The following is a 27,311-nucleotide window of genomic DNA, read 5'->3' as shown; positions in this document are numbered from 1 at the left end:
ACTCTTGTTAACAAAAGTGAAAAAAAGTTAAACTAATAGAAATAGTTAAAATAAATTTTTGACGTCTATAACCGTCAATGGCAGTGAATGAATTCATTTCTACTCAAAATGGCCGCTATTATTGAGTAATGCGTTACCGGCATCACTGCATTCTATTACTTGTTTCAGAGTGATACTACACAAAATAACAGGTCCTTAATGGCTAATCCCAACATTTTTTGTATAAAAATCTAACACTAGTAATCTGTACCCACAAAATAACTAGCAGCTATTTGTCCCCGCTGAGTGAATTACAGCAATGGTTTAGTTTGGCAGATAAATTAGACGGCAAAACAATGAAATTACCTGCTGTTACGCGAGCGTGTGTGCGTGCAGGGATGCATGCCAGGCATCAGCTTTTGCTGTCAGACCCTGTTTGCTTGGATGGCAGACTGATGCTGGCAGCAGATTGCGCCCGCGCGCACGCGCGCACGCGCCACTGTGTGTACGACAAAACCATGCGATGTCTCGCCTTCGACGAGGCGGGCAACGACAACAACGAGGCGTTTGCGTATACGTGACAGTGATTACGCGAGATGACAATGAAAAAGCATCGCAAACAGAAAGTCTCAATGACGAAGAGAACATCGAGAAGTGAAAAGAGAAGACGAGCGTAAGTTTGATAAAGCTTCGGCCGCGCCCTGTCTGACTCGAGTTAAGCTTCCAGCGCTTGGTAATTATTTCACTACCAATTAGTGTCCAAACAAAGCCTATCTCTCCCCGACAACCTCCTCTCCCCTGTCCTCCCTCCTCTCCTCACCCGAAATGCCATTAAATAATTATGCTTAAATAAAACAAACAGGCTCCACAGTGAGTCCTGGCACGCTTAATCTGTACCATTAATAATTCATACACTGAATCTCTGACACGCAGTTCTTCACCATGTGCTGCTGGGAGAGAGAGCAAGAGAGAGAGAGAGAGGACGAGCTAAATGTCAGCAGTATATCATTTCCTGTATACACACACAAAATAATAATAATTTGTATGGAAATGCTTCTGCCATGCAGGTCGTCTTCCGAGCTTTGCATATGTGTGTGTGTGTGCGCGTGTCATTTAAAAGCTTGTGTTTATCCAATTGCGGAAGACTCACTGAGCACTCTTCTATTCTAACTATGCACGTTAGCATGCAAATACTGTACACGTGAATCAATCTCACAGCCCGTATGTTTTTGCTCATGCATGTACACCAGTGCTATAGACATTTTCCATTGGCAAAACAAGATATTACAAGGTACGGAAACCAGCACTACTCGCTTCATCATTACAATATTTGACCACACAGTCGTTGGCAAGAGATGAGAACAATAAACACGTGCTAACGTTAGCGAACCTTGTTGCTACTGTGATTGGAAAGTCAACACAAGGACTTTAGCTGGATTCTGAAGTATTCGGTTTCGGTGAACGGGATGGGATTTTGAATAGGTTTTAGGTGAACTAATGAGTACACACTCACACGCACGCACACACAGGCACATGCACATACACAATAAAAAAAAAAAGAGCAATGATGATGACATGTCAAATCGGTAAAATTACCGAATGAACAATACTGAGCTCTTAGAAAAAAAAGAAAAAGAAAAAACACAGAAAAGTTGGCCTGTGCCATTAGCATGTGTCATGTTTAGTTTTTTTGGTTGGTGTTTTTTGTCTTCCTGCTTTCCTCCCTTCTCTCGTTATGTCTAACCACATCACCACCTGTGCGTGTCTTCCCTTCCCCAGGTGTGTCTCATTAGTGTTGGTGTATTTAGGCCCCCGTCCGCACGAAAGCCAGTTTCAATGTATCCTCACAAGTTTCTTGCCGTTTAGGCCATTGGTCCAGACGATGGCGCGGTTTCGGAGCTTGAAACCGATGACTTTTGAAACCGGGCTCCAGAGTGGAAAGATTTCAAAACGCGCCCCGTACGCGTCCGATACTCCTCCACTGATGACATAATAGTGAATACATGGTGCAATTCTGCCTCAAAATAAAGGTACAATTTAAAGCAACAATATGCAATTTTTTTAAATAAATTGTTGCCCACCCGTTTAAATGGTTAGACAATATTCACAACGTAAAAAAATGCAGATTCCAGGAACATCATTGACAAACTGTCCAAGAGGCATCATCAGATGTACCAGTACATGTTTTTAATGTTACAAATAGACAGCGAGCTGATCGGCTGGATCGGACAATATTTAGCAATTTATGCAAAATCGGTGATCAGCTGTAATGTCTTTATTTGCCCGCTCGATCAATGAATGACATTTATGTGTAATGTTTATCAGCATATTTTGAGGACCCCCCCCCCCCCCCCCCGCTCCCCCAATTGCATTTCAATTGACTTCGTCCCTTTCCCCCGCAAATGGCGGCGGTCGACTGTAGAGTAAATAATATAAAAGTTTTTTTAAATATAGATATATTGCTCCAATCGCTGTAATCGATTATCGGTTTTAACTCGTTGATCGCCGATCAGCTGATAAATCCTGATCGTGTAAAGCCTAGTTATAAATATTGTCTAATCATTTTAGTGGGTGTGTAGACTTTTTATATCAACTGTATTTACACTAGAGGGTGACACGAGAGTGGATTTTCACTCCCATCACATGAACTACTCTGAAAGAAAAAAAAATCCCGTCTCGTCCCAAACCATAATAATAATAATAATAATAATAATGATGATGATAATAATAATAATAATAATAATAATAATAATAATAATAATAATAATAATAATAATAATAATAATAATAATAATAATAATAAAAATAGCCTCCCATCCCGTCCTGCTCCCATTCAGAATGACTCCCACTTCCATATTATTACCATTGTGGAGGTCAGCTACATATCAAAAAATCCCAAAACAAACTGCACCGTTATGATTTTTTTCCTCCTACTGGATAATCCCGCTCCCGTCTGCTCCCAATCCCATAATTAAAGGCAAAGTTGACTCTTATTAACTTTTAATTTCAACTCATAATTTACACAATCCACACGCTGAAATGATTAATATTTATTTTTATGTACAATATTCACATTTTTATTTTATTTTTTTTACTGACAGTGACTTCAAAATCTTTCTTCCCACATCTTCGGAGTTTAAGAAAAAACAAACGTGCTGCATGTTAAAGTCTGAGTGTGAGAGTCAACAGGAGGTTATTGAGTTTTTTTTTGTTAAAAAAAACAATAATTCAATGAGGAGTTAAATAACAGTAAACTAATCAGTATAAAAAAATATATTTTCCTATGAGGCACCAGGGCCAAAAGTAATAAAAGTTCATTGCATTTATTATGGGGAAATAATACTCTTCGGTAAAAACCAAAAACACATTTCAAATTCCTCTTCCGCAAGTACTGTCAAGGCAACCCGGAGTCTTCGTTTGAAGAGACGGAATGTAGTCTTTGAAGCTTTTTTTCATCAGGATTTCAAACGCAAAAGCTTGTTAAGTTCAAAGCTGAGGGGGGGAGGACTTGTGGCCATATTTCTGTTTTGTTTCAGGGCTCGGCTAATATTAAGCTTCAGAGGAACTGCATGTGTGTGTGTGTGCTCATATGAGTGTACGTGACGTGGTGTGTGTTGTGGTGCCAACAAAGTAAAGTCCAATATAGAATCAATGACAAGTCCCCTTGTGGTACAGTATGTCATGCATGCATGTCTGTGTGCAGATATCGCGCTCTGTGCACTGGAAAAAAAGTCCTTTGACTTGACTTAATTTGGTCATGTACATCGGTTGCATATGATTAAAATGTATTGAATTAATATCGTTATGCATTATTAACTCTTTCACTCCCAAAAATCATTTGAACTATTTATATTAGTTTAACTTTTTTTTGTTTGAAAACCTAGAAAAAAAATTGTACACTTCAAACAGATATAAAATTTGCGATTATTCGTGAGTTAACTAGTGAAGTCAAGCGATTAATTACGATTACTAATATTAATTGTCTGATGACCCTAATTTTTATAATCTTTTTCTTTTCTTTTTTAAAATCCTTTTTTAAAGAATAAAAGATTATAAAAAATGAAGGGCGTCAGGTGATGACATTTTTTTAATTGTAATTAATCACATGACTTAACTAGTTAACTCACGATTAATCCCAATTTTTATATATATTCTAAATTTACAATAAAAAAAATTCTAGGTTTTCTTAATCTTTTTAACAAAAGTAGAAAAAAACCTGTTAAACTAATAGAAATAGTTCAAATAAATTTACAGTATGGCAGTGAATGAGTTAATATCCATTTGTTCATGTCAATGTTTTCTCACAATAATTAGGAAACAGATGAATATTATAACACTTTATTTTCATAAACCTCTACCAATGTTCACATTTTTAAATGATCACTTCTACTTTACAACATTCCTAGAAAATCACGATGTCCTATCACTAGTGAGCTATTTTTACAGCAGCATACTATTCATACTTTTAATGACTTTTCCTGAAGTGACCCTAAATACCATAATAACAATATTTGTTACTTTTCAACAGTTGCTACATTTGCGAAACTGGAGTTTATGGTAACTTTGACCTGTATCTAAAGAAATGGACTTAACACTAAACGAGTAAAAGAACATGAGAATGATCATAAATACTAAACATAAGAAACAAAAGCCATACAGCTGTCAGAAAGTGCCTTAACACAGGCATTTTTGGGTGTGCAATTTGATTCAGAATCGATTGTCGATTAAGAAAGATTTTTGATTTGAAATGTATTTGATTGACAATGATTTTTGCTTCAATCTATAGATGTGCAAGGAATTGTAATGATCTACTCCAGTCTGACTCTCTAATGCTAATTAGCGCGCTACTCACAGCACTTTTATCACTCAAAAGAACGGCTCCACACTGCAAAAAAACCGAAAATGTTTATTGGAATAACTTGATCGTGACTTTTTCCTTCTACTCTGTAAAGAGGCTACAGCTTAACAGTGTATTAGACCGCGTGGAACCACACTGCCCCTCAGTGGCCAAACCGGGTACAACATGAACAGCGCTCCAAATAAAGGCACACACAGACAAAGGCAAGACAGCATAAAATAATTTAAATAGAATCTATTTTGTGACATTTAAAATCGATTCTAAATCGTACTAAATGAGAATTTATTTTTTTTGGGCACACCCCTTATATATATATATATATATATATATATATATATATATATATATATATATATTAGGGGTGTGAATTGCCTAGTACCTGGCGATTCGATTTGCATCATGATTCATAGGTCACAATTCGATACCGATTGATCCCGGTACAAATCTATAAATTGATTATTGCGATTAATTTTTTTACTCAAATTTAGAAAATACTAATCAGTAAACTTGTACATGTACACTGTAAGATTTGTATGAATATTTATTTATCTGAAAATTCAGGCTTATAACTGAGCCACTGCATTTAACAAACAGGTTGCAGTCTGTTTCATGTTTGAACAGCACTAAAATAAAATGTTAAGGTTTAATGTTCCATTAATATAACATTCTTCCATGCTTAATGTGTGAATCCTAACCCTAATTAAGACGTTTTGTTGAATATTCCCGTAAAATATTGAGGTATAAAAATCGATTCGGCGGTATAGTGAATCGATTCGAGAATTGCACGCTGTAATATCGTGATATATTGCCGAATCGATTTTTTCTAACACCTCTAATATATATATATATATATATATATATATATATATATATATATATATATATATAAATGATGATATTTCTGGTGTGGGTCAAAATGGACCCAGAGCATACTATGTGAGCATGAAAAACAAACTTATAAGAGGGTTTGAGGAAGGACAAGGCCCTCTTCAAGCAACAGAGGACATTTTTCCAAAAGTGAAGACATGACAGCGAGCTCAAGAGAGAAAATCCTGCTTCAGCACGGTCTCTTAATGCAACCCTTAGGCCGTAAATGTACACACACCTTCTCCAGCCAACACACCCACAACAAGGTAATATCTCCTCCTTGACTTTATTGGCGAGAGGAAAATAAACAAGAGACTCCAGTAATGGTGGTTGAGCTCTCAATGGGTGTAAGCCAATGCCTCTCCAAGCCAGGGGCTGATGCCAGTTTAACTAGCCCTGCAGGGGACGAGCGCGGGCCTGCAGTGGCTCACAAAACAAGCGCTCTCACTCTCCAGAGATCCTCATTACTTTCAGCGCTGAGTAGCAAGTGTAAGTAAAACAAAAGTGCAGCTTAAGCTAAAAATGCGGCGAGCGGGATCGAGAGAAGTAGATGTTGGGGAGAGCGTAATAATTGAACACCGCGCTCCAATTTGAATACTCCACTTGGATGGAGTCAGAAAATATATTCTCAAAATGGCTAACACAAGCTTCTTTAGAAAAAAAAACATGTTTTTTTTGTGCTGTGTGAGTTTGTAACCAGAGGGGAGGACATTTTGCCGTTTTTTACGTCAGGAGAAGGGGACGATTGGGATGGTGGGAGGTTTTAATGTGCAGATGGGAAAGGGAGGAAGAAGATAAAACAGAAGGACAGAAGAGGGAAAAAAGAGCTGCAGGAGTAGTACGGAGCAATACAGGGAGGAGGGGGAAAGCGGGCCAGAACGGCGATGGGTGGAAAAATAGGCCTGGTACCTCGGCGGGAGGCCAGCACCGCAGCAATGCTCCGAGCGAATGCAAACACAGAGAGGGGAGGGGGTTCGAGGGCTGGATGCGAGGGAAAGTGAGACACAAGAGAGCGCGAGCGTGATGAAAGTAATATGAGGCCGAGAGAGGGACAGGGAGTGCCACAGGCGCTGTTCCCATGCAGGCTCTTTGGGAGTGGTGCGACCAGGAAAAAAAAAAAGAAGAAGAAGAAAATCTGTTCTGCTCCCTTCACGCTGCATCAAAATTCAACCCCCCCTCCTCTCTCCCACAACCTTCTTGTAATAACTTGCACCCCTAGCAGAAGAAAAATAAGTTTGGATGAGCATTCCCGTGGCGTGTTTTCCACTCGGATATTTTGCAGCTTGCAAATGAGTTCCTGTCTGTGCTCGGGGAAGTCATTTAACTGACGGCATTATCAACAACGGCCACCTCGGAGCATGCGGCGCTCATTTGTGCTGGATCCCTTCCGGGCGTTTGTGCTCGACCTTTGACCTTAGCGGGGAAAATACACCGCAAAGATATCTTTATATCTGCGGTGCCGCTATGATCACAGATTGGAATACTAATGTGTTTTCTTGCCCAAATTACAAGCAAACCACAGGCTATGATGCAAAGGATGGAGATGGGATGTAAAACAAGTCGGACCCTTGAGCTAACCCAGCCTTGTTCACGCACTGCCACGCATCTGCTTACATCTCCTCATCCCCAATCGTACTGATCCGAGTTCTTATCTAGGGATGTGCTTTTCTGCAGGTAGCAGCAAATCGAATTTAACTCATTCACTGCCATTGACGGCTACAGACGTCAAAAATTAATTTGAACTATTTCTATTAGTTTAACATTTTTTTCCCCACTTTTGTTAACAAGAGTATGAAAACCTAGAAGAAATTTATTGTACATTTAGAACAGATATAAAAAAAAAAAATTAACTCTTTGACTGCCATAAACGTTATAAAACGTTTAGCATAAACCTAGGGAAGGGCGCCGAGGACGTTAAAAGACGTCCCCTATGTTTTTTGTTTTTTTTTCAAAAACGGGTGCAGGAAAGCCTTGGGCAGCTGTGCTGAAAGTATCAGGCAGATCTGATTAGTCAAAGACTCGTTTTGGCCCCTAGAGGGCAGCGATGACTCTCTTTGCACAAGGTTGGATGGGCCGCCCACCGTGGGCGTCAGTAGAAGACGTGAGGCGGAGCTAGAGTGTTGAGGAGACAATGGCTGATCCAAGCCACAATGGCTTGACCAAGCAACCGGTTACAAGCAGCTCAGCTTGAGCATTTTTTTCAAAGACGGAAAGCATCAATCAATACTAAAAAGCGCATTGATGTCAACGATGATGATGACTCCGAGCTCTACGCCAAAGTTGGAAGCTTTGGCCTGTTACTATCACGTAGTAAGCCTCACCGGCTTAGCGCGGCTAGCGCGGCTAGCGCTGCTAAGGCCGGAAAACGCGCACAATAGCCGGCCGGGTACTTCTGCACAAGCGGACATTCGATCGGGCGATGGAGAGTTGGCATCGACCAATGCAGATTGATGATGATGATGATGACGACGACTCCGAGTTTGACGCCAAAGTTGGAAGCCTGGACGTGTTTACGATCACGTAGTAAGCCTCACCGGCCTAGCGCGGCTAGCGCGGCTAGCGCTGCTAAGGCCGGAAAACGCGCACAATAGCCGGCCGGGTACTTCTGCACAAGCGGACATTCGATCGGACGATGGAGAGTAGTCGAAAAGCATCGACCAATGCACATTGATGATGATGATGATGGTCAACCTCGCCGGAGTTGGAAGCTATACGCGGCCGTTATTCTCTCGTCATAAAGCCTCACCGGCTAGCGCTGCTAACGCCGGAAAACGCGGAGCTGCACAAGCGGACATTCGATCGGACAATGAAGAGTACCCCGAGTCCAATGCATATTCATCGGAGGAGCGGGTACAGTCTGATCACGGAGAATACACTGTTTCTGGACTACGATGCCACCATGAATGGAGTGGATAAAATGGATCAGAACATCTACCACTCGGTATAGCAACTGAAGGACGCGAGGAAGCGAGACGTAACACCACCGTAACGTAACCGTAGCATGATCCTGATATTAGACTTGATGACACACTGCAGTATATACTTGCTATTCCCCGGAAAAAAACGGCCTGCAAGAAAGTGGCACACGCGAAGAGGCAATCTGTTGTGCAAATGCTGTTACGTCTCTTTGCACGCAGGAGAGTGTTACAAAAAGAAAAACTGTCGTTGAAACATCCACATATTTGTAAATAGCACCACAGTTGCACACATTTGTAAATAGTTTGCCAAATTGTTGTCAAATTGTTACACTGTTGAATGTAAATAAACGTATTTTGCTATCAAAAAACACTTTTTCATTCTTGGTGGTAGTGTTTTATAGAAGTAAAGCACTATTTAGGTGTTTGTGGCATCATTCATGGACAAAAAGAAGTGTCAAATTCACTAGAATGCATGAAATAATATCGTTTCACTAAAAGCTTGATTTCTCCGTATTTTGGTCCAACACAGGCGAAATTGGGTCAAACTAACCATTTTCTATTGTTGATTACTAAAGAACGGAATAAGGTAGAAACAAACTCTTTTTTTCTGATGAAAGATGAAAGTCCAATCTTTCATTTGGTAGTACGTGTGTTTCCATAGTCCAAACAGAACATTTTCTGTGGACCTTGAAAATCAGTCAAAATGCTTAAATCGGCTGGCACTGACGGCATCCCTTTTCTGAAAACGTCTGGCAGTCAAAGAGTTAACTATTGAAGTCATGCGATGAATTACAATTACACATTTTAATTGCCTGACGGCCCTAATTTTTAATCATCTTTTCTTTAAAAAAAAAAAAAAAAAAAAAATATATATATATATATTAAAAAAAATTTTTTTAGGTTTTCATACTCTTGTTAACAAAAGTGGAAAAAAAGTTGAAGTATTAGAAATAGTTTAAATGAATTTTTGACGTTTAAAGCCGTCAAAGGCAGTGAATGAGGTAATGTTTTTTTTTGTACAACCTAAAACTAATCTAATGCCCACATTGTACTGCATATGGGAATCTCTAACATGAGTCCGATTCAATATATATATATACACATGTTGCGATTCGATTGGAAAACGATATCTTTCAGAGCAGAACGGTTCAATACGGTTCGAATTTGGGAACGATACGATTTTCGATTTGATACGATTCATTTCAATATTCAAAACAATATTATAGTTGCCATTTGTTGCTTGTAGACAATCATAAAACCCCCACAAATTCTTACAGTAGCTTTCAACATGTTAAAAAAAACAACCAAAAAAACAGTCTCCTGTATTTTCATACACTGAATCAATTATTTAAATAGACTGCAAAAAAGGGCTGGGCCATATGACTGAAAAATGTATCACAGTTTAAGTATTTATTAGTCGTTATTGACAGTTGCAATTGTTTTTTTTTTCTATTTAAAAAAGGATCAGGTAAAGAAAAGGCTGAGAATTTCATTTGAAATATAAATATTTAATGTTTAAAAATACACCAACACAATTAAACAAAATGTGAGCACAGTGCAGAGAATATAAAAAAATATTTAAAGTATTTCAGAAACATAAATTAAATAAATAAAGCCACCTGATTGTAAATAAATCTATCAAACACATTTTTACCACTTAATATAATATATCCCAAAAGTGACCATCACTTTTTATCAACAATTTTTGTTTTTGTTTTGTTTTTTTCTGCCGTCACATTCATTTTTGAGTTTGGTTAATGTACAACATTATTTTATTTTCTCAAAAATTCATTTGAACAATATTAGTTTCACATTTTTTCCCCACTTTTGTTAAAAAGAGTATGAAAACCTAGATATTTTTTCTTGTGCATTTATAACAGATATACAATTTGTGATTAATCGATTAATTACAATTTAAAAAATTTAATCTTTTCTTTTCTTTTTTTGAATTAGGGGCATTAGGCAATTACAATTTTTAATTGTAATTAATCACATGACTTCACTAGTTAACTCAAGATTAATCCCACATTTTATATCTGTTCTAAATGTACAATACATTTTTTTCTAGGTTTTCATACTCTTGTTAACAAAAGTGGGAAAAAATGTGAAACTAATAGTTCAAATCCATTTTCGACGTCTATAGCCGTCAATGGCAGTGAATGAGTTAAAATACGTTCTGAGACACGATGACCACGGAATCATGTTGGTCAACCGATTTTAGCTTGATGGCGTAATTGCGGGCAGGTCTCAATTCTCTTATCTACTTCTTTTCTCGTCCTAGTTGTGTACATTGACAGGGAGCCACAAACCGAGAAATGATTTCTACAGTTAACTCACAATTGATCACAAATTAATCACACGTTATATCTGTTCTAAATGTACAATAATACTTTTTAAGTTTTTCACACCCTTTTTAATTAAACATAAAAGTGTCTTTTTAAATTCCCTGATTCAGTAATTCCAGTTATATGAAGTTTAAAAGATACAATAAACAGGTCAAATGATTATGAAACAATAACTCATTGATTTGTGTTGAGGTAATTTTCTGCCACTTGGTGTCGTTTGTGTTTCATGTTGTACGTTTGTAACAAAACCATTACATTTCTTTCTTCCTATTCAGAGAAATTTGTATTTGGAACATTGTGTTGATTGTAAATTATTAACTATATAGCAGTCCCCACAAATGCATATCCTTTTCCATTTTTTAAAATTGTGTATTGTATGTTTTTTTTAATGGACTTTGACTTTGCTGAATAAAGTTGATTGATTGCTATTTATTATTGCTAAATTGCGTTATAGTGATCCATTTGCGCATTTTATGTAAAATAAAGTTTTTACATCATGAACATAGAATATTCTAGGGTTTTTCAACTTTCTAAACCTGGTGGTCAGGAACAGACTGGGAAGTGGGAACAAACTGGCCGAAAACCAGCAATATTCGTTGTTCGTCGATGGCGGAAGGGAGTGCATACGGTGTCGATTACTATTCATCAAGAGCTGGCGGACTCAGTAACAGGGGTTAATTTTCACAAAGAACGCTGGGGTGACGACCGGGGCCTTCCCCCGCTGGGCCTGGGGTTCGGGGGTGTCGGCCGCCCTCCGGTGCCCCCATCTCCCCCTTCTGCCCCCGGTGTTCCGTCCTTCCACACGGCGGGGGGTGGGGTGGGCGCGGCTGCCCTCTCCGCTCCGCTGTCCGGCCCCTCTTCGGCGCCGGTGCCTGGGTGCGGGTGGTCCCCGGGGGCTGGGGGTCGGGGGGCTGCCGGTTGGTCGGGGTGGGGTCGGGGGGGGCGGCTTTGTTGGGGGGGGGGGCGGTGGTGGGGGTTGCGGGGTGGGGGGTGCTGGGGGTGGGGGGTGTCTGGGGGATTGGGGGCATGGGGGCGGCTGGGGCTGGGTTGGGGTGGGTGGCGGGGGTGGATGGGGGGCGGGGGGTTGTGGGGGGGGCGGGGGTTGGGGGCCGGTGGGGTGCCTGGTGGGCCTGCAGTGCCCCGTCCTGCTGCGTTGGGCCGGGGGCGCGGGCCGTGTTGGGGCGGGGGGCGCTCCTGCTCCTGGGTTTGCTCTCCGGCCGGTGGCCCTGGTGGGGCCCGGGGGTCGTCCTTTGGCGCTGCCGCGGCCTGGGGGGCCCTGAGGTGTTGCGCTTGCTCTGTTCCGGCGGGGGTCGACGGCTCCCCTCTTTGGTGGAGATTTTCATGCATGCCAGATCCACCACACCAGCATCTACCGAAACTCAGACACAATCTGTTTCCTCCTCAGGTTATTGAATCGGTGGAGGCTGGTGTCTCGGATCTCACGCGGCTTCGTCTGTCCTTCCTTCCTTTTCTCGGTCTCTCCGTTGGTCTCTTGAGGCCTCCCTGATTTTATGTTTTTTGGATTTGTTGGGGTCTGGATGTTTCTTGGGCTGGGGAGGAGTTCTGGTGGGGGGTGTCTGGTCGGTGCTGGATTTCACCTTCCTTGGTTTTCTTCGGTCCCCTCGGGTCTCCTGGTGTTCGATTTAGGTGAACGGTATGAGATTTTTTTTCTAATAGGTTTTCTGGTGAGCTAACAAATACACACACGCACGCACGCACGCACGCACGCACGCACGCACATACACATACTCACCCACACACACAAAAAAAAAAAAATGTATGTATGTATATATGTATATATGTATGTATATATGTGTATATATATATATATATATTTAAAAAAAAAAAAAAAAAAAAAAAAAAAAAGAGCAATGATGATGACATTTCCGAATGAACAATACTGAGCTCTTAAGAAAAAAAAAAAAAAACTATTCATCAAGTCCGTAGTTATGACCGTCATGTCTAGTAATTATTATATTTAAAATATATTTTTCCACATTTGACATCTTTGAGTCTACTTATATGGTTTGCTTGTCAAAACCAAGTCTCAATGTTATAATAAACATCATTTGAGCTTTTTGACTCTTTGACTTCTTTCACGCATCCCAACTTTGCCGCTTCATTCCTCTTTATATTCGTCTGGATGAGAGACAAATATCCTCTCGCCTTCTCGCCAATGTTTCACGAAAGGGCAAAATTATTCAAACCACACGAGTCAAAGTGAAGACGGCGTTTATGTCTGACGGAGAAATCGAGCCGGTTTTTTTTGCACGTGGATACGAGGAGGTTGGTCGGCGGTTGAGCAATGTGATTTCTGCTCGATTGTCACAAATCTAGCGCAGCAGAAAAATCTATTTGGCCCACTGTGTGCCTTTTTTGGCTCCAGGAGAGCAAGGCGAGGGCCGGATAATGTTCAAGTGTATTGGATTTTCTTCATGGAGAGACTAGAAAAGAGAGAGAAAGGCAAAAAAAGGGGGAATCACAGGCATGCCTTGATAGATTTGTGTAAGTGTACGGCTGTATGATGGCCCGGCAATATGTCAGTCCTCCACTTGCCTCACCTCTGACTGCGGCTCGATCACAGTCACATCCCGGCAAGCAAGCGTTTAGAAGTGATTTGTATGTGCAGCCATGTGTGCCGCTATGCATGCCCTGCCTGGCTGCGGTGTTATTTTTCAAATATATTGTGTGTAGGTGTTTGACAGCCAGGTGAAAGGATGACATGATGAAATTGCTCCCTGACCGCTGGCACGGCGCGTGTCGTCCTGTGAGAGCTCAGCCGTGTGACGTGTCACGTCACACGGCTGAGAGAGGTTGACAACATCACACTGGTGCTTAAATGCTTGGCATCCGTAAAATGGTTTTAAAAATAAAAGGACATTTATGCTTTGACAATGGAATATTATATACGTTCCAGAGATTATGCTAATTATGCCATTGGTCTAATGTACTTCTACCGACTAACGCTGTATAACCAGGGTTGGGTGGGTTACTTTTAAAATGTAATCCATTACAGTTACAAGTTACCTGCTAAAAAATGTAGTTAGTAACGTAATCCAAGTACCATAACATTCAAGTAATGTAACTGGATTACTTTTGGATTACTCCAATATTGAGTATGCTCATGAAGACAAAATAAAAATAAATATCACCACAATATATATTCTATACAATGTGCCCCTGCTATATTTGTGGGTGACAGGGACCCGGGCAACCTGCAAATAGTAAAAATCCTCGTGTAATTAAAAAGCATGTAGGCTTTGATTGATTGAAGGCTGTTTTCCACTGAAAGCAACCACACCACATATATAGATAGATAGAATGAAGATGATGATGCGTGACACCAACTGCAAAATTAACTTGAAAAATGAAAGTTTAGCCGTGCATGATGTTTAAATAGTGAATTGGTGGGAGGAAGATGTGTTTGGAAGGTGTAACTCACATTATGGCTGTAGGCTAGCGGGCTAGCTAGCAAGAAGCTACAGCGCATAGCATGCCGCTGGACTCTTAGCTCAAACTTTCAGTTTCAGTTCCAGTGAATACCGGTCGCCATTTCCTCCTCTCGTCCGTGTCGCTTTTTCAAACTGCCCGCGTGTGGAGGAGTCGACTAGTCAGTTCCTTCGTTCCCACCTCCCTGAGACGTAGCAACGGTCCCACTTGCGCAGGCGTGCACGTGCTCTCTCTCACTCTGTCCTTCTCTCTCTCTCTCTCTCTCTCTCTCTCTGTCTGTCTGTCTGTCTCTCTCTCTCTCTCCCCCTCTTTTGCACTCTCTCTCATCGTTATTGTAATCCCCATTTTTAATAAATGTACCTGTAACCTGATTACATGTTTTTTTTTCCTGTAACTGTAATGGAATACAGTTACATTTATTTTTATTTTTATCTGACTACATAACGGCGGTACGTGTATTCCGTTACTCCCCAAGCCTGTGTATAACCGACGGCCAACCCTCCCTCATCTAGTTTAACATCGAAACCCCCACACAATAAATCACGTTTTAAATAACTACCTTACAAGCCTTTCTTAATTTAATTTTATTTAATTTAACAAAATGCCTAAAAGTGATGCTTAACTCATTTCCTCCCAGCCCTTTTCACTGAAGCAACCCCCTTCACCTGCTGTTTTACTGGATTTTGACTGATTTTGCAAGGCCCACAGAATATTGTGTTCTATTGCTATAAAAACATGGAACCTACCAAAAGAAAGATGAGAGTCTCTTCTTTCACCGGGATTTTAATTTTTTTTTAATATCTGTTTCTATTTCGCAGCATTTAGCATTAGAATAGAGCTAAGTTTTATCAATATTCACATTGGTGGTGAAAACACAGCTTGTTGCAACATGGCCCTGGCTGATCTCTTATACTCTTCTGCCACCTGTTGGCCCTTTTTTTTGTAATAACTACTATTGCTGTAAGCCACCTCTTCATTTTAGAAGCTGCATCAAAGCATGTTGCAATGTTGAAGTGACATCTGCTGCATTTTTTTTTTGCCGTCAAACAACTCCGATTTCCGTTGGCATGTCAGAGAACATTAGTTGCCACTTTTTGTGTTTTACAGGAAGAGTTTGAGTGTAATTAACAAAAACACAGCATAATATGACTTGTTGGCATTTCAAGCGCAGCCACAATGGAGTCTAATCAAAATACCCACACCATCAGTGTAAATTCATTGGTAAACCGTAATCCATCACGAGGGAGCCAGCCAGCGCTGCCACTCGTATGGCAGTAAGATGAATACAACACAGTGAAACGGGGCCCCAAGATATGTTGTGATGACTTTTCCACAACTGAAGCGCAGTCAGTAATGCAGCTTAAAACAATTTGTTATACTCACTAATTAAGTCGCTTATTAATGTTTTGTTGATTTAGTGGACATTGTTGTTCATAAAACTTGAATGATGAAGAGGATTACGCACACACGCAGTGTTGCTCTGCCCGCTCTTTCTCTCCCCGTGTTGCAGCGACGCCAACAAGCGCATTAATGAAAGTGTCTTAACTTGTGATGAAGAGTTAGAATGTGGAGGCTTTAGTAATCAGATATGTGGTAACCACATCAGTCCTCCTGTGTGTCTCTCCCAGGCTGGCTGAGCATTGATCTAATTCAAAGCGAGCGCAGTAAAGCCGCTAAGACGCGCCAAATGTTGCACACCGCTCCACACTTTATCACCATTTATTTGGCACGCCGAATACTTTCAAATATTTTCTTATTAATCACGTCCCAGCAATCGCTTCCGCTCCCCATCTTCGCCGCTTTAATCGGATTCTCGGCACGATTGTTGGCAAGAGAGCCGGCAAAACTACTGTCCCAGTTTTCATTAGCGTCAATCACGCTGGTAAGGAGGAGGAGGAGGGGGGAGGAGGAGGCCTGACATCAGCGAAGACATTTTGCCCCGCCTCATCACATTGAATGACAGCTCTGAGGCGCGCTGATATGTCGCTCAAGCGTTCGCTGGGGCAGAGAGGTGGCCGGATGATGAGGGAGGCCAGCAAACACACACACACACACATCTCTAATTCTCACACGACACTTGTTGAATAATCACTAACTAACTAACAAAGCAAAAAAGAAATATCCGGGATGCTCGATATTACTATTATAATATGACAAATCAACCAATAAATGTGAATTGTTTTTAGATTGTATTTAGTTTTATTTCATGTTATTGTTTTGTTTTCTTGTGGTTTGTTTCATGTCTGTCTCGTTAGGCTTTTGTGTCCACCTGTTCTCGTCAGTCCCTCCCTTGTGTCAACAATCAGTTCCCTGTCTTGTCCAGGTGTTCCTCATTGTCTCATTATATTTAGGCCCCGGTCCAGACGGAAGCAAAGCCCGGCTTCGCTCCTCAAACCAATCGGAAGCATTTCAAGACTAGCGTCCAAAAGAAGACGCTGAGGATGTTTAACGGCTGTAATGTATATGCCAAGTCTGGAGTGGCGCTGTTGCGCAGCCACAGGGAGTTAACGGAAAGCGTAGAAGAAGAATCAGCGAAGCAGACGAACACAGGAGAAGTGACAATGGCGGGTGATTCAAGTACAACACCACTTGTTGAATGTGGGAATAAAGAAGCAAAATATTTTGCTGCAAATATATATACATATATATATATTATGTTTAAAATTATCTGGGTTTTTTTTAGGTATCAAAAGTCCCAGTGGTATCGGTGTTCGGTACGGTTACCTTTACCTTTTTTGATCAGACTAACACGGTGTGCTACAAAAATTGACCAAGGTGTGACTTCGGCAGCTGTACCTGGTGTGTTGGCGCCAGCATTGGGGCCGCTGGCCGGGGAGATGGGGCCCGAGCCTGAACGGGACTGCTGCGACTGCGTAGAGCCTGCAGGTGAGCCCACAGGGGAGGGCGAAGGTCCGCTCCTCTGGCTGTGAAGTTGTGGCGAGGCGTGGGGAGAGAAAGGAGACTGTCGCTGGCTGCTGGCGCCTGCTTGCTCTGCTTGGTTACCACTGCTGCTGACCGCTGATCCCAGACCAGCCTCTGTCCCCGTGGGGAGGTCATCTATCGAGCCAGACAGGTCCTGGAAAAGAAAATGAGTCAAAATTAATTAAATGAGCAGAGAGCCCTGCATGTGTGTGTGCTTGTCCTTAGCAGTGCTTTTATCTCAATCCAGGGAATCCCCATCAATATCAATGCGAGTGGCAACACAACGGCACAAATGGTAGAATGTGAGAGAGGGCTAGATGGGATGATGATTTGACGGCTGCCCCCGAAACACACACACACACTTGAAACACACGTGCACAGATTTTCTGGCAGCTGAGCCTGAGCTGTAACTCAAAAACGAAGGGGAAGTCAGTAGTGAGTGCCCCCCCCCCCACCCCGCCCCCCCAACCCCACTGAGGGAGGAAGAGGAAGAGTAGCGGGTGAATGCCAGCTGATGCAACCAGCTAAAACAGGCCCAGTGACCTCAGTCTGATCCCACCTGAGACCACAATCGTGTCAGCGGTTTGTCATCCCGTTTTCTCAAAATAGTCAACTTTGCCCTCGTTGTGTTTTGGTGCAAAAACATGCTGTGCAATGTAGCAATAGTCAATAACAAGAGCTGCAAATGAATACCTCTTTGGCAGTGTTAATTAAAACTGGACCTTGAATTTATAATAAGGTCATCACTATTATTGGCATCTTTTCAAAATGTAACAAAATGCAGAGTGTGTCTGATTGCACTTGACATGTATACATCTGCTTTGATGGAACGTGTATTTCTGTGGAAGCCCCACTCAACAAGCCTGGTGGCTTTTCAGTCAGTGTTCATGCCATCATTAAGCCAGCAATGACGGTAACTTGTATACAAATGCCACACGGAGCATTAGCCACAACGCTAGTTCCAGCATACATACGCGGATGCTTTTGTTGTTGTTGCTATGTTGATAAATGAGCATTGTCCTAAATAAATAAATAATTAAAACAAACGATGCCATTGTGTAGTAGTTAGCCTCAAGGACAACATGAGTACAAAAGTTTATTCTAAAAATAGCTTAATTCAGTGATGGCGAAACTAAGAACAATTAAAAAAAGGAGAACAATGGTATTTATTTGTGTGTTTGTATGTTTATTTATTTATTTTAATATTACATGGTGCATATTTATGAACTAATTCACTGCCACTGATGTCTATAGACGTCAACAATGAAGTTGAACTATTAGTTTCACTTATTTTTTTCCACTTTTGTTAACAAGAGTATGAAAACCTAGAACAAATGTATTGTACATTTAAAACAGATATAAAATGTGTGATTAATCTTGAGTTAACTAGTGAAGTCATGTGATTAATTATAATTAAAAATTCTAATCACCTAATAAAAAAGAAGAAGAAAAGAAAAAAATTTGGGGCGTCAGAGGAGGAAATATTTTAAATTGTAATTAATTGGTTAATCACAAATGTTATATCTGTTATAAATGAACAATAACAAAATTCTAGATTTTCATACTCTTGTTAACAAAAGTGGAAAAAAATGTGAAACGAATATAGTTCAAATGCATTTTTGACATCTATAGCCGTCAATGGTAGTGAATGACTATATATTCTCTATTTGCTCCAAAAAAAATAATAATATAGATTTTGTTTAATGGGGAAAAAAATGCTGTTTTTATAAACACAAATATTTTTATAAAATACATTTAGAGCCTTCAGAATCTAATATTAGCCTGTGCTAGTTTTATTATCGTAATTGGAACATATCTAAGTGCACTTCACACTTCTCATACCCAGGTTTTTAAATTGTAAATATTACGCGTATGTCCCCCCCCCCCCCCCCCCCCCAATTTTATTTTCTTTAAAAGGCAGCCTCATCTGTAAGAATGACGTGAGAAGCTCCAGTCCAGAATCCCTGGGATCAAAATGCGAAAACCGTCTGTGATTCAACACAAGGACTCGTTGGTGTCTTCATGTCGCCGTGTCATTTCTGTTTTAACAGAAGCGCCTGTCGGTCGGCGTTTGCTTACTGTGGTTAATGCCATCTCAACAGCCAAACAAAAAAGCTTTTGTTTCCCATCATGCCACTGTAATGAGTGCCCACCCACTCTGCCAGCCTGTCGCCTGGCATCATTAACCTCGTTTGACTTAACACTCCCCTCTTTTCCTGTCTCGCTACCAACTCCCTGTCCCAGCCAATCAGGTCAGCCGCTTGTCCGAGCAGAGCAAGCGACCTTCTAAAGTCAACCATAAACATTTCTTGACAATAATATGTTTATAAAATATGCAAATATGACATTCTGATTAATATCACATTTGTGGAGTATTCAGCTTCAGAAGACAGGTGAGCTGTGATTGGTCGCTGCCTGAGCCCCGAGCAACAACGATGTCATCTTCAGTTGACAGCAGGTGGCAAAATGGCCGCCACCGACGTGGTCGAAAACAGCTTCATAACTCATATTCCACCAATGTAATATTAATCAGAATATTATGTTTAGACTAGTGAGGTCACATATATTACTGTCAAATTTTTTTTGGGGGGGCGGGAAACTCGTGGGGTTCAGTCAGAACTACTGTTTTAAAAGGACTGAAGTTATTTTTCCAATCAGCAGCCGCCCACTTGAATTTTTCTTTACACTACAAGGTTACCATGACAGCCAGCGTATCCATGGCGATGGCTTTTTCCAAATACAGTAACCACGAGCTAGCGTGCTGCGTAGCTAGGTTGTTAACCCATGGGCTAATCATGTGAATGGATGGGAATAATTGCATTCCGCCTAATTGGGTGCTGTTGCCAGCTTTTCCAGTGGCAGTTTCGGGGTGGGGAAATGCGTATCAGTAATTTGTTTAGAGGCTCGTTTGGATTATACACACACTTGAGCACAGCTGTGTGGCCCAAGACCAAAAAAGTAGCAGCACTAATACAATAAAAGGGTGGTAAACCTTAACACCCTTTGACTATATAAATGCCCATTCCAAATACGGCCATTATATTAGTGAAACACCACCATAAAAAAAATTACAACGCTCCTTTAGTTTAATATGTTTTGCAACCCCATGCGCTTCCTGTACTTTACATTTAATTCTTGTCACGGGCCAGAGAGTTTTGTGTCTACTGCAGTCACACAAGCCCAGCCAGCGAGCTAAGCACCCAAACAGACGCGCGGTTGCCGCATCCAAACACCCCACAATCGGCAGCCCCGATCCAAAGTGGCCCAAATCCAATTTGTTTGGCTCCAGGCTGCAAATTGCTCTGTGTATTGAGTCTCCAAATAGCTGTCAACCTCTCCTGCTTGGCGTCCTGTACCGCTTAATTCACTCCTGGAGCATGTAATTGTCATAATAAGAAAAATATTGAGGTGATAATAACAAGTTACTTTGGGATAGCCACCGCCCACACACACATACACGCCGAGTGTGTACATAATGGCCCAAGACTTCCATCGACATATTTCACACAACATTGGAGAGGCAGTCGCTCGTGACCCTTCACCTTGCTGGCATTGGCACCTGTCTACAATGCCTGTGTGTGTGTGTGTGTGTGTGTGTGTGTTTGTGACAGACACACAATGCGGCTGGCCTGTCACAGCGAGACGTGCTTGGCTACTGATGCAGCCAAGGGGGACAGATGACACCTGCGTGTGTGCAAGTACCAGTATGTGGAGGGTTGACAGAGCTCTGTGCCAAACAGTTCGGGATTTAGATACATATTGCACAATCCACTTGATTTATGGTTTAGAGTGCCAAAGACAAATGTACAATATGGCGCAGAATTATTTGGACAATGGCTGGATAAGCAAAATGGATTTTGCAGTCATCCGTTTTAGTTGGGTTTCATAAAATGAGACTGATTAAAAGGAAATTAATGGAACATTTTTCAATAGCCAGATCAGTTACTTGATCTCAACCCTGTAGAGGATGGACGGGGTCACCAACCTTTTTTAAAGTGCGAGCTACGTTTTCTCAAATTACCTTTAAATGCCATCACTTATTATTATTATTTTTTAAAGAAGTTAATTCTTTAGCAACATTTTTGAAAATCGTCAAAGCTAACTTTAATCACACCTTGACCACAAATCAATTGAGGTAATACGGAAGTGTGGGCCCGCCAAAGTGGAGGACAAATGTGGCAAATCCAAGTCCAGAAAGTAAAAACCTTGCCACTGTTTGGCTTTAGCCCCTGATGCTCCCTAGCAGGTAAACGAGCACCATGGGAGCTAGCTAGCACCTGGGGCTAAAGCCAAACTGTGGCAGGGTTTTTACTTTCTGGACTTGGATTTGCCGCCTCTGGTGGAGGAAACATTTTTAAAGTACTTGTAAATACATCGGAACATACTTACGTATAAATGTACTTGCAGGCTAAATGCGCCTACAACTTAGCATTTTTTCCCATAATGCCACGGTATATCGACATGCACATTTGCAAGTAAAACAAAGCAAAACAAAAGTCCCTTTTTTGTGTGAAATTTATTCACTTACATGGCAATAAAATCGATTCTGATTCTGATTTAGAAAAAAATATTGTGCATTTTATTGTACATATAGAACAGATTAATTGTGAGTTAACTATTAAAGTCATGAGATTAATTACGATAAAAAATGTTAATCGCCTGACACCCCAAGTTTTAACGCATTTGCAAGTACATTCGAACATACTTATAGTACGTTCGAATTAGAGCTGTCTAACGATTACATTTTGTAATCAGAATAATCCCATTTTAGAATTTTGATTAATCAAAATTTATCATTTAATTAAAAAGGCTTCTTAATCAACATTCTTTGAAGAGCACCTCTTATGTGTTAATTCGACGTTTAACGTTATGAGGACGTCTTCAACATTTTTTGATCCATTGCTTGCATAATTTAAAATGGGAAAAAAATGACCCCAATATTTTGACAAAAAATATTCTTGAATGTCATACACAAACATTTATTAAATGCTTTACTTTAATGCATGCAGTTATGTTTATTGCTCAAACACAACTTTTAACGTAGCCATCCGTTGTCAAGCTAAAGTATATAATCTGTGGTCAAAATTAATAGTGTGATTAATCTGCATTAATACATGATTAATGCGATCGATTTTTGCGATTGATTAATTAGTTAACGCTTTAACTTTGACAGCACTAGTTCGATTTTACTTTCCTTTCTTTTCTTTGATCCTTCCTCGGGTCTCCTGACAACCTCACGACTCTAGCTGGATTCTGAAGTATTCAGTTTTGGTGAACGGTATGGGATTTTTAATAGGTTTCAGGTGAACTAATGAGTACACACTCACACGCATGCACACATGCACACACAAACACACATGCACGTACTCACCTACATACAAAAGAAAAAGAAAAAGAAGAAAAAAAAAAAGGAAAAAAAAGAGAGAGCAATGATGATGACATGTTAAATCGGTAAAATTACCAAATGAACAATACTGAGATCTTAAGATTTTTTTTTTAATAATAATAATTTAAAAAATAAAATAAAAATAAAAATAAACGTACTTGCGGGCTAAAGGCTACAAACTTAGCATTTTTTTCCCCATAATGCCACAGGGTATTGACTTCCACTTTTGGGCTACTTTATACCAATACGTTTGCCAATTAAGTAATTAAACATCGTTTATTCATAGTTTTTATGATTATTATTATGTCTGCATGCACAAGTCAATACACCCAGTGGCATTATGGGATTTTTTTTTTGGGGAGCATTGTTCGTTAAATACATTTAAACATATTTGCCAGTCAAAAATGTTCACTCTACAATGGTAGTTCCAAGCTGCCGTATGGTGGTGCATAAAAGCAAAATTATAAAACACCACTGTCTAAATAATGTATTTGTCGATCTAACAACATGCACAACAATGTACAATTGACATGCACAGGACGGGTGTTTATATACATACAGAAAAGACCCCGTGCATTGCCTTCTACTGCAGCTACTGCCGAAAACTTTTCCAGAGTTTATATTATTACTGATCTCTTTTTATATATCCATAGGACCTGTTTTGTCTGGGTCAAAAGTAAAAGCGCATTATAATGTTACATACACACTGTGGTACTCAATATATGGAGAGAAATAAGACCTCTGCGCACACAGAGGTGAGCTTTATTCTTTGTTTCTCTTCTCCGGGTAAATATGATGATGTGAACTGTAATTAAGTCCAATAGCTACGCTCGGTAGGCCTGAGGGACAACTCTGCTCATTGCAGCAACGCACACATTTGTCGGCTCCGGACGCCGCGCTTTCCATCTTTACGGCGCTGTGGAGACTGAAGGGAAAGGCTATTACATAAAGATGTTTATTCATCCTCCCCACAACTGTCGTCTGAGGCAAAATCCAAATAAAAGGCCATGCAAATGAATCCGAATGGACTTCTTAATGTGTGTGTTTGTGAGTGTGTACGTGCATAAGAAGGTTTTTTAATGCAACACCCCAATAGAGCACCAACTGAACTTGCCTTCACTAAGTGCTATTAAGTGGGAAAAGATGGAGAGAGAAAAACAAACTGGATGGCATTTTAACACCACTTCCACATTATCTATAAATTTATGTTTTAATGCCATTCAGCTGTTTTGTTATGAAACAATTGGAGGTCATATGGGCAACTACTGATGCTTATTAAACTTGTTCAAAAAAGAAGAAGAAAAAAAAAAAGCTTGTTAACATTTTATATGTAGGACAATGGCAGCATGCTGCAGAATGTGTGTGTGTGTGATTGATAGCAGCTTTTACAATGCTAAATATGATCTAATAAACGGGTATAAAAAGTCTACACACCCCTATTCAAATATGAATAAAATCTCCTGAGCACAAGTTGAAAAATGTATTATGGTGTGATGAAAAAAAACAAAAACTTTAAGCAAGTTTTGATTAGTTTTGACTGTCAAATAGCTAACAGTTTGCTAGGTATTATTGTGGTTGTAGTTAGCAGTGGTGTAGATCGGTTTCTAAATTTCAGTTAGTTCCGTTGCCTCCAAGATAAGAGTCAAAATATTAGGAATATCCCTCCATCTGATGCAGTGGATTTCTACAAGTGTTGAAAATTGAGAAAATTGTGATTTTGGGCAATATTTCCAAAAGTTCATTTTCTATACTGCTTACACTGGTTAGGACAACATAACAGCTTCTCACGGCTGGCAATGCCTGCATGTAGGCAAAATGTGTGAAGCACTAAACTATCAGTGATTACTAACAGAAACACAATTTTAACTTGGATTATGTTCATTAACTCATTTGCTCCCCAAAATGTATAAAAACGTTCTATTTGAAATATTGCTATGGTCCCCAAAAAGTATTTATGCGTTTTTATGTTGTTGTTTTTTTTATGCTAGAGCAAACGGAAGGCTTTGATGCAGCCTCTGAACTGAAGAGAACGTTTAAAGCAATGGTAGTTATTACAAAAGGTGGCAGCAGAGTATAAGAGATCAAACAGGGTCATGTTGCAACAAGATTTTCCCCCCAGTGTTTTGAACGGATTTGTGAAACTTAGCTAATTGCTAATGCTAAATGCTGCAAAACGGAAACAGAAGGGAATCTACTTTTTTTCATGATGAAAGGAGAGACTCATCTTTTTGGGGTAAAATTAATGGATGGATGGTTCTATGTTTTTATAGTAATAGAACACAATATTTTGTGGGCCTTGCAAAATCTGTCCAAATCCAGTAAAACAGCGAGCGAAGGGGGTTGCTTCAGTGAAAATGGCAGGGAGTGAATGAGTCAATAATTACCGGTAATAATTTACCTGATTTCTGAGTCTGGTCATGTGACTATTGCAAGATGGGCTGTGATTGGTCATTAGCATGAGCCCTGAGCAACTGTGATGTCATTTTCAGTTGACGGTAAATGGCAAAATGGCTGCCCCATGAGATGGACGGTGGATGACGCGGCTTTATTCTTATTCTACAAACACATTATCATTCTTCTTATTATTATTGTTAGAACATATTATTGTTACTTCATGCAATGTGAACATATTTTATCCTCCCTGTATTGTAAACTATTGAATAATATAGCAAACTAAGAGTGTCTTAAAAGTAAAAAAAACTTTATGGCTCACAAAGCCCAAACAACTTCTTAACAATAACACAACTGCAAGCAACAAATGAAATGTCAAGAAATGCTGCTGGGGGTCAATCGTTTTTTGTGGACTCAGGATTTGGACAGACTGAGTTAATCTGTTTATAATAGTAAGAGTAACTCCTCGGCACGAGCCGTTATTGTTTGTTAAAAGATAGCGGGCTAGCGGAGTGAAACGTGTCGAGACGCTTAAGCCTCTTGTGAAGTGTGATACAGGGTGGGCTACTTTGAATGTGTGGCCCCATTACCCCCAAGACACTCAAGTCTGCTGAGGGATTAGTGTTGAGTTCTTCTGATTCTTCCTGATAATATGCCAAGCAGCTAGTAGCAGTTCTTAGCCATCATCATGCCGAACCAACCGACTCTTCACATTGACATAGATTGAGCATGCACCTTGAACGTGATCATTTTACTTTCCAACATTTTTAATGTACGCATTTTTCCCATAATGTTTCGCTGTGTTTACTTATGGCATCCGAGCACATAGCATCCAGCCGCCCACTTATACCTCACCCTGAGAGAACTAAAGAAACGATGCAACATCAATAATGTGCAAGAGAGATGGAAGGAAAGGAACATAAAAATAAAGAAATAAAGAGCCCAAATTCCTCATTTCTAATTCAGCTGCTCGTTCAGCTTAACCTCTCTCTTCTCAGCAATTAACGCACACGCCACATCCTTCACGCCGCGTACAGCCGAGGCTAAATAATGCAAGGGGCATCCAGCACCCGCATCCTTTATCATCCCAAATGACACCCATTTGCATATCTCCCCAGTCAATTAGAGTGCAGCGGAATAATCAGCCCATAATTGGGGGAGAGTGTCGGTAATCACACACAATGGCACACCGACAGGGCCGTTAGGAGGAGCGAGGGGGGAGAGGTTGGATGCTTTTGGGTGTGTGTGGGTGTGTGTGTGTGTGACAGTCCATCTGACTGCAGTCTTAACTTCAACAAACTAATACATTTAAACAAGCAATCTAACTTCTACTTTCTTCTTATGTACACTCTCCTCCTTCTTTATATATATATATATATATATATATATATATATATATATATATATATATATATATATATATATATATATATATATATATATATATATAAATGTTATTCACTTTAATATTGCAGCTTTCAAAATGTGGATCAAGAGTTTAAGATTGCCAGAAGTGGTTTAAAAAAAAAAAAATTCATAATGGCATCACATTTACACAATTATCAAAGTCCCTGCAACTTTGAGGAATTATTTCCATGTATGGAAGGATATTGCATTAAATTAAAAATTAAAAACAGTTATTTGTATTGAGTATTTTTTGGGGCTTTGTTTGTTTGAATAACATTTTATTACCTATTTTATGGGATATTTTACTCCGTTTTTTTGGAATAATTAATTTTTCTGTTTCTTGGAATTAGTTTTTTTCTGTCATAATTTTTTTTCTTCTAAAAACAGGTGAAAAAAGAAAAATACCAGGACGAAAATGTATTCCTTATAACAAAAATATTATTTAAAAATAAACTCATAAAAAAGTATTTTGAAAAACATGAAAACAAATCCAAAATAAAATAAAACAAAACAAATCTGAAAAACACACAAAAAAATCTGAAAAACAGAAAAAACATATTCTGAAAAACAGTGTGTGTGTGTGTGTGTGCGCACGCGCGTTGGATTCTGAAAAAGCAGAAGGGCAAAAAACATTTAAAAAACAAAATTCCTAAAAACTGAAAACAAATATTCCAAAACATTTATTTTTTTAAACAACCAAAATATTTAAAAGAAAATCCTCAGAAAAAAAATGATATTTTTTCCAAGTGAAAGCAATACACTTCTACTTCCTGTCATTAATTATTTAT

At 39.9% G+C, this 27,311-nt stretch overlaps 1 protein-coding gene across 2 annotated transcripts in view; it reads right to left on the bottom strand.

Annotated features, from left to right (window-relative positions):
- Positions 1–27,311, bottom strand: part of arid1b (AT-rich interactive domain 1B) — a 224,381-nt gene that overhangs the window by 59,607 nt on the left and 137,463 nt on the right. For both annotated transcript variants that reach the window (XM_086094165.1, XM_086094166.1), the window contains exon 5: positions 17,214–17,493. In XM_086094165.1, coding sequence (XP_085950291.1) covers positions 17,214–17,493 — 280 coding nt within the window. The remainder of the gene's footprint in view (positions 1–17,213; positions 17,494–27,311) is intronic.

Source organism: Leptonotus elevatus, chromosome 14, assembly GCF_054856555.1.
Source record: "Leptonotus elevatus isolate MCC_2025b chromosome 14, RoL_Lele_1.0, whole genome shotgun sequence".
Classification (NCBI taxonomy): Eukaryota; Metazoa; Chordata; class Actinopteri; order Syngnathiformes; family Syngnathidae; genus Leptonotus; species Leptonotus elevatus.
This window is presented reverse-complemented; position numbering and strand designations above follow the sequence as displayed.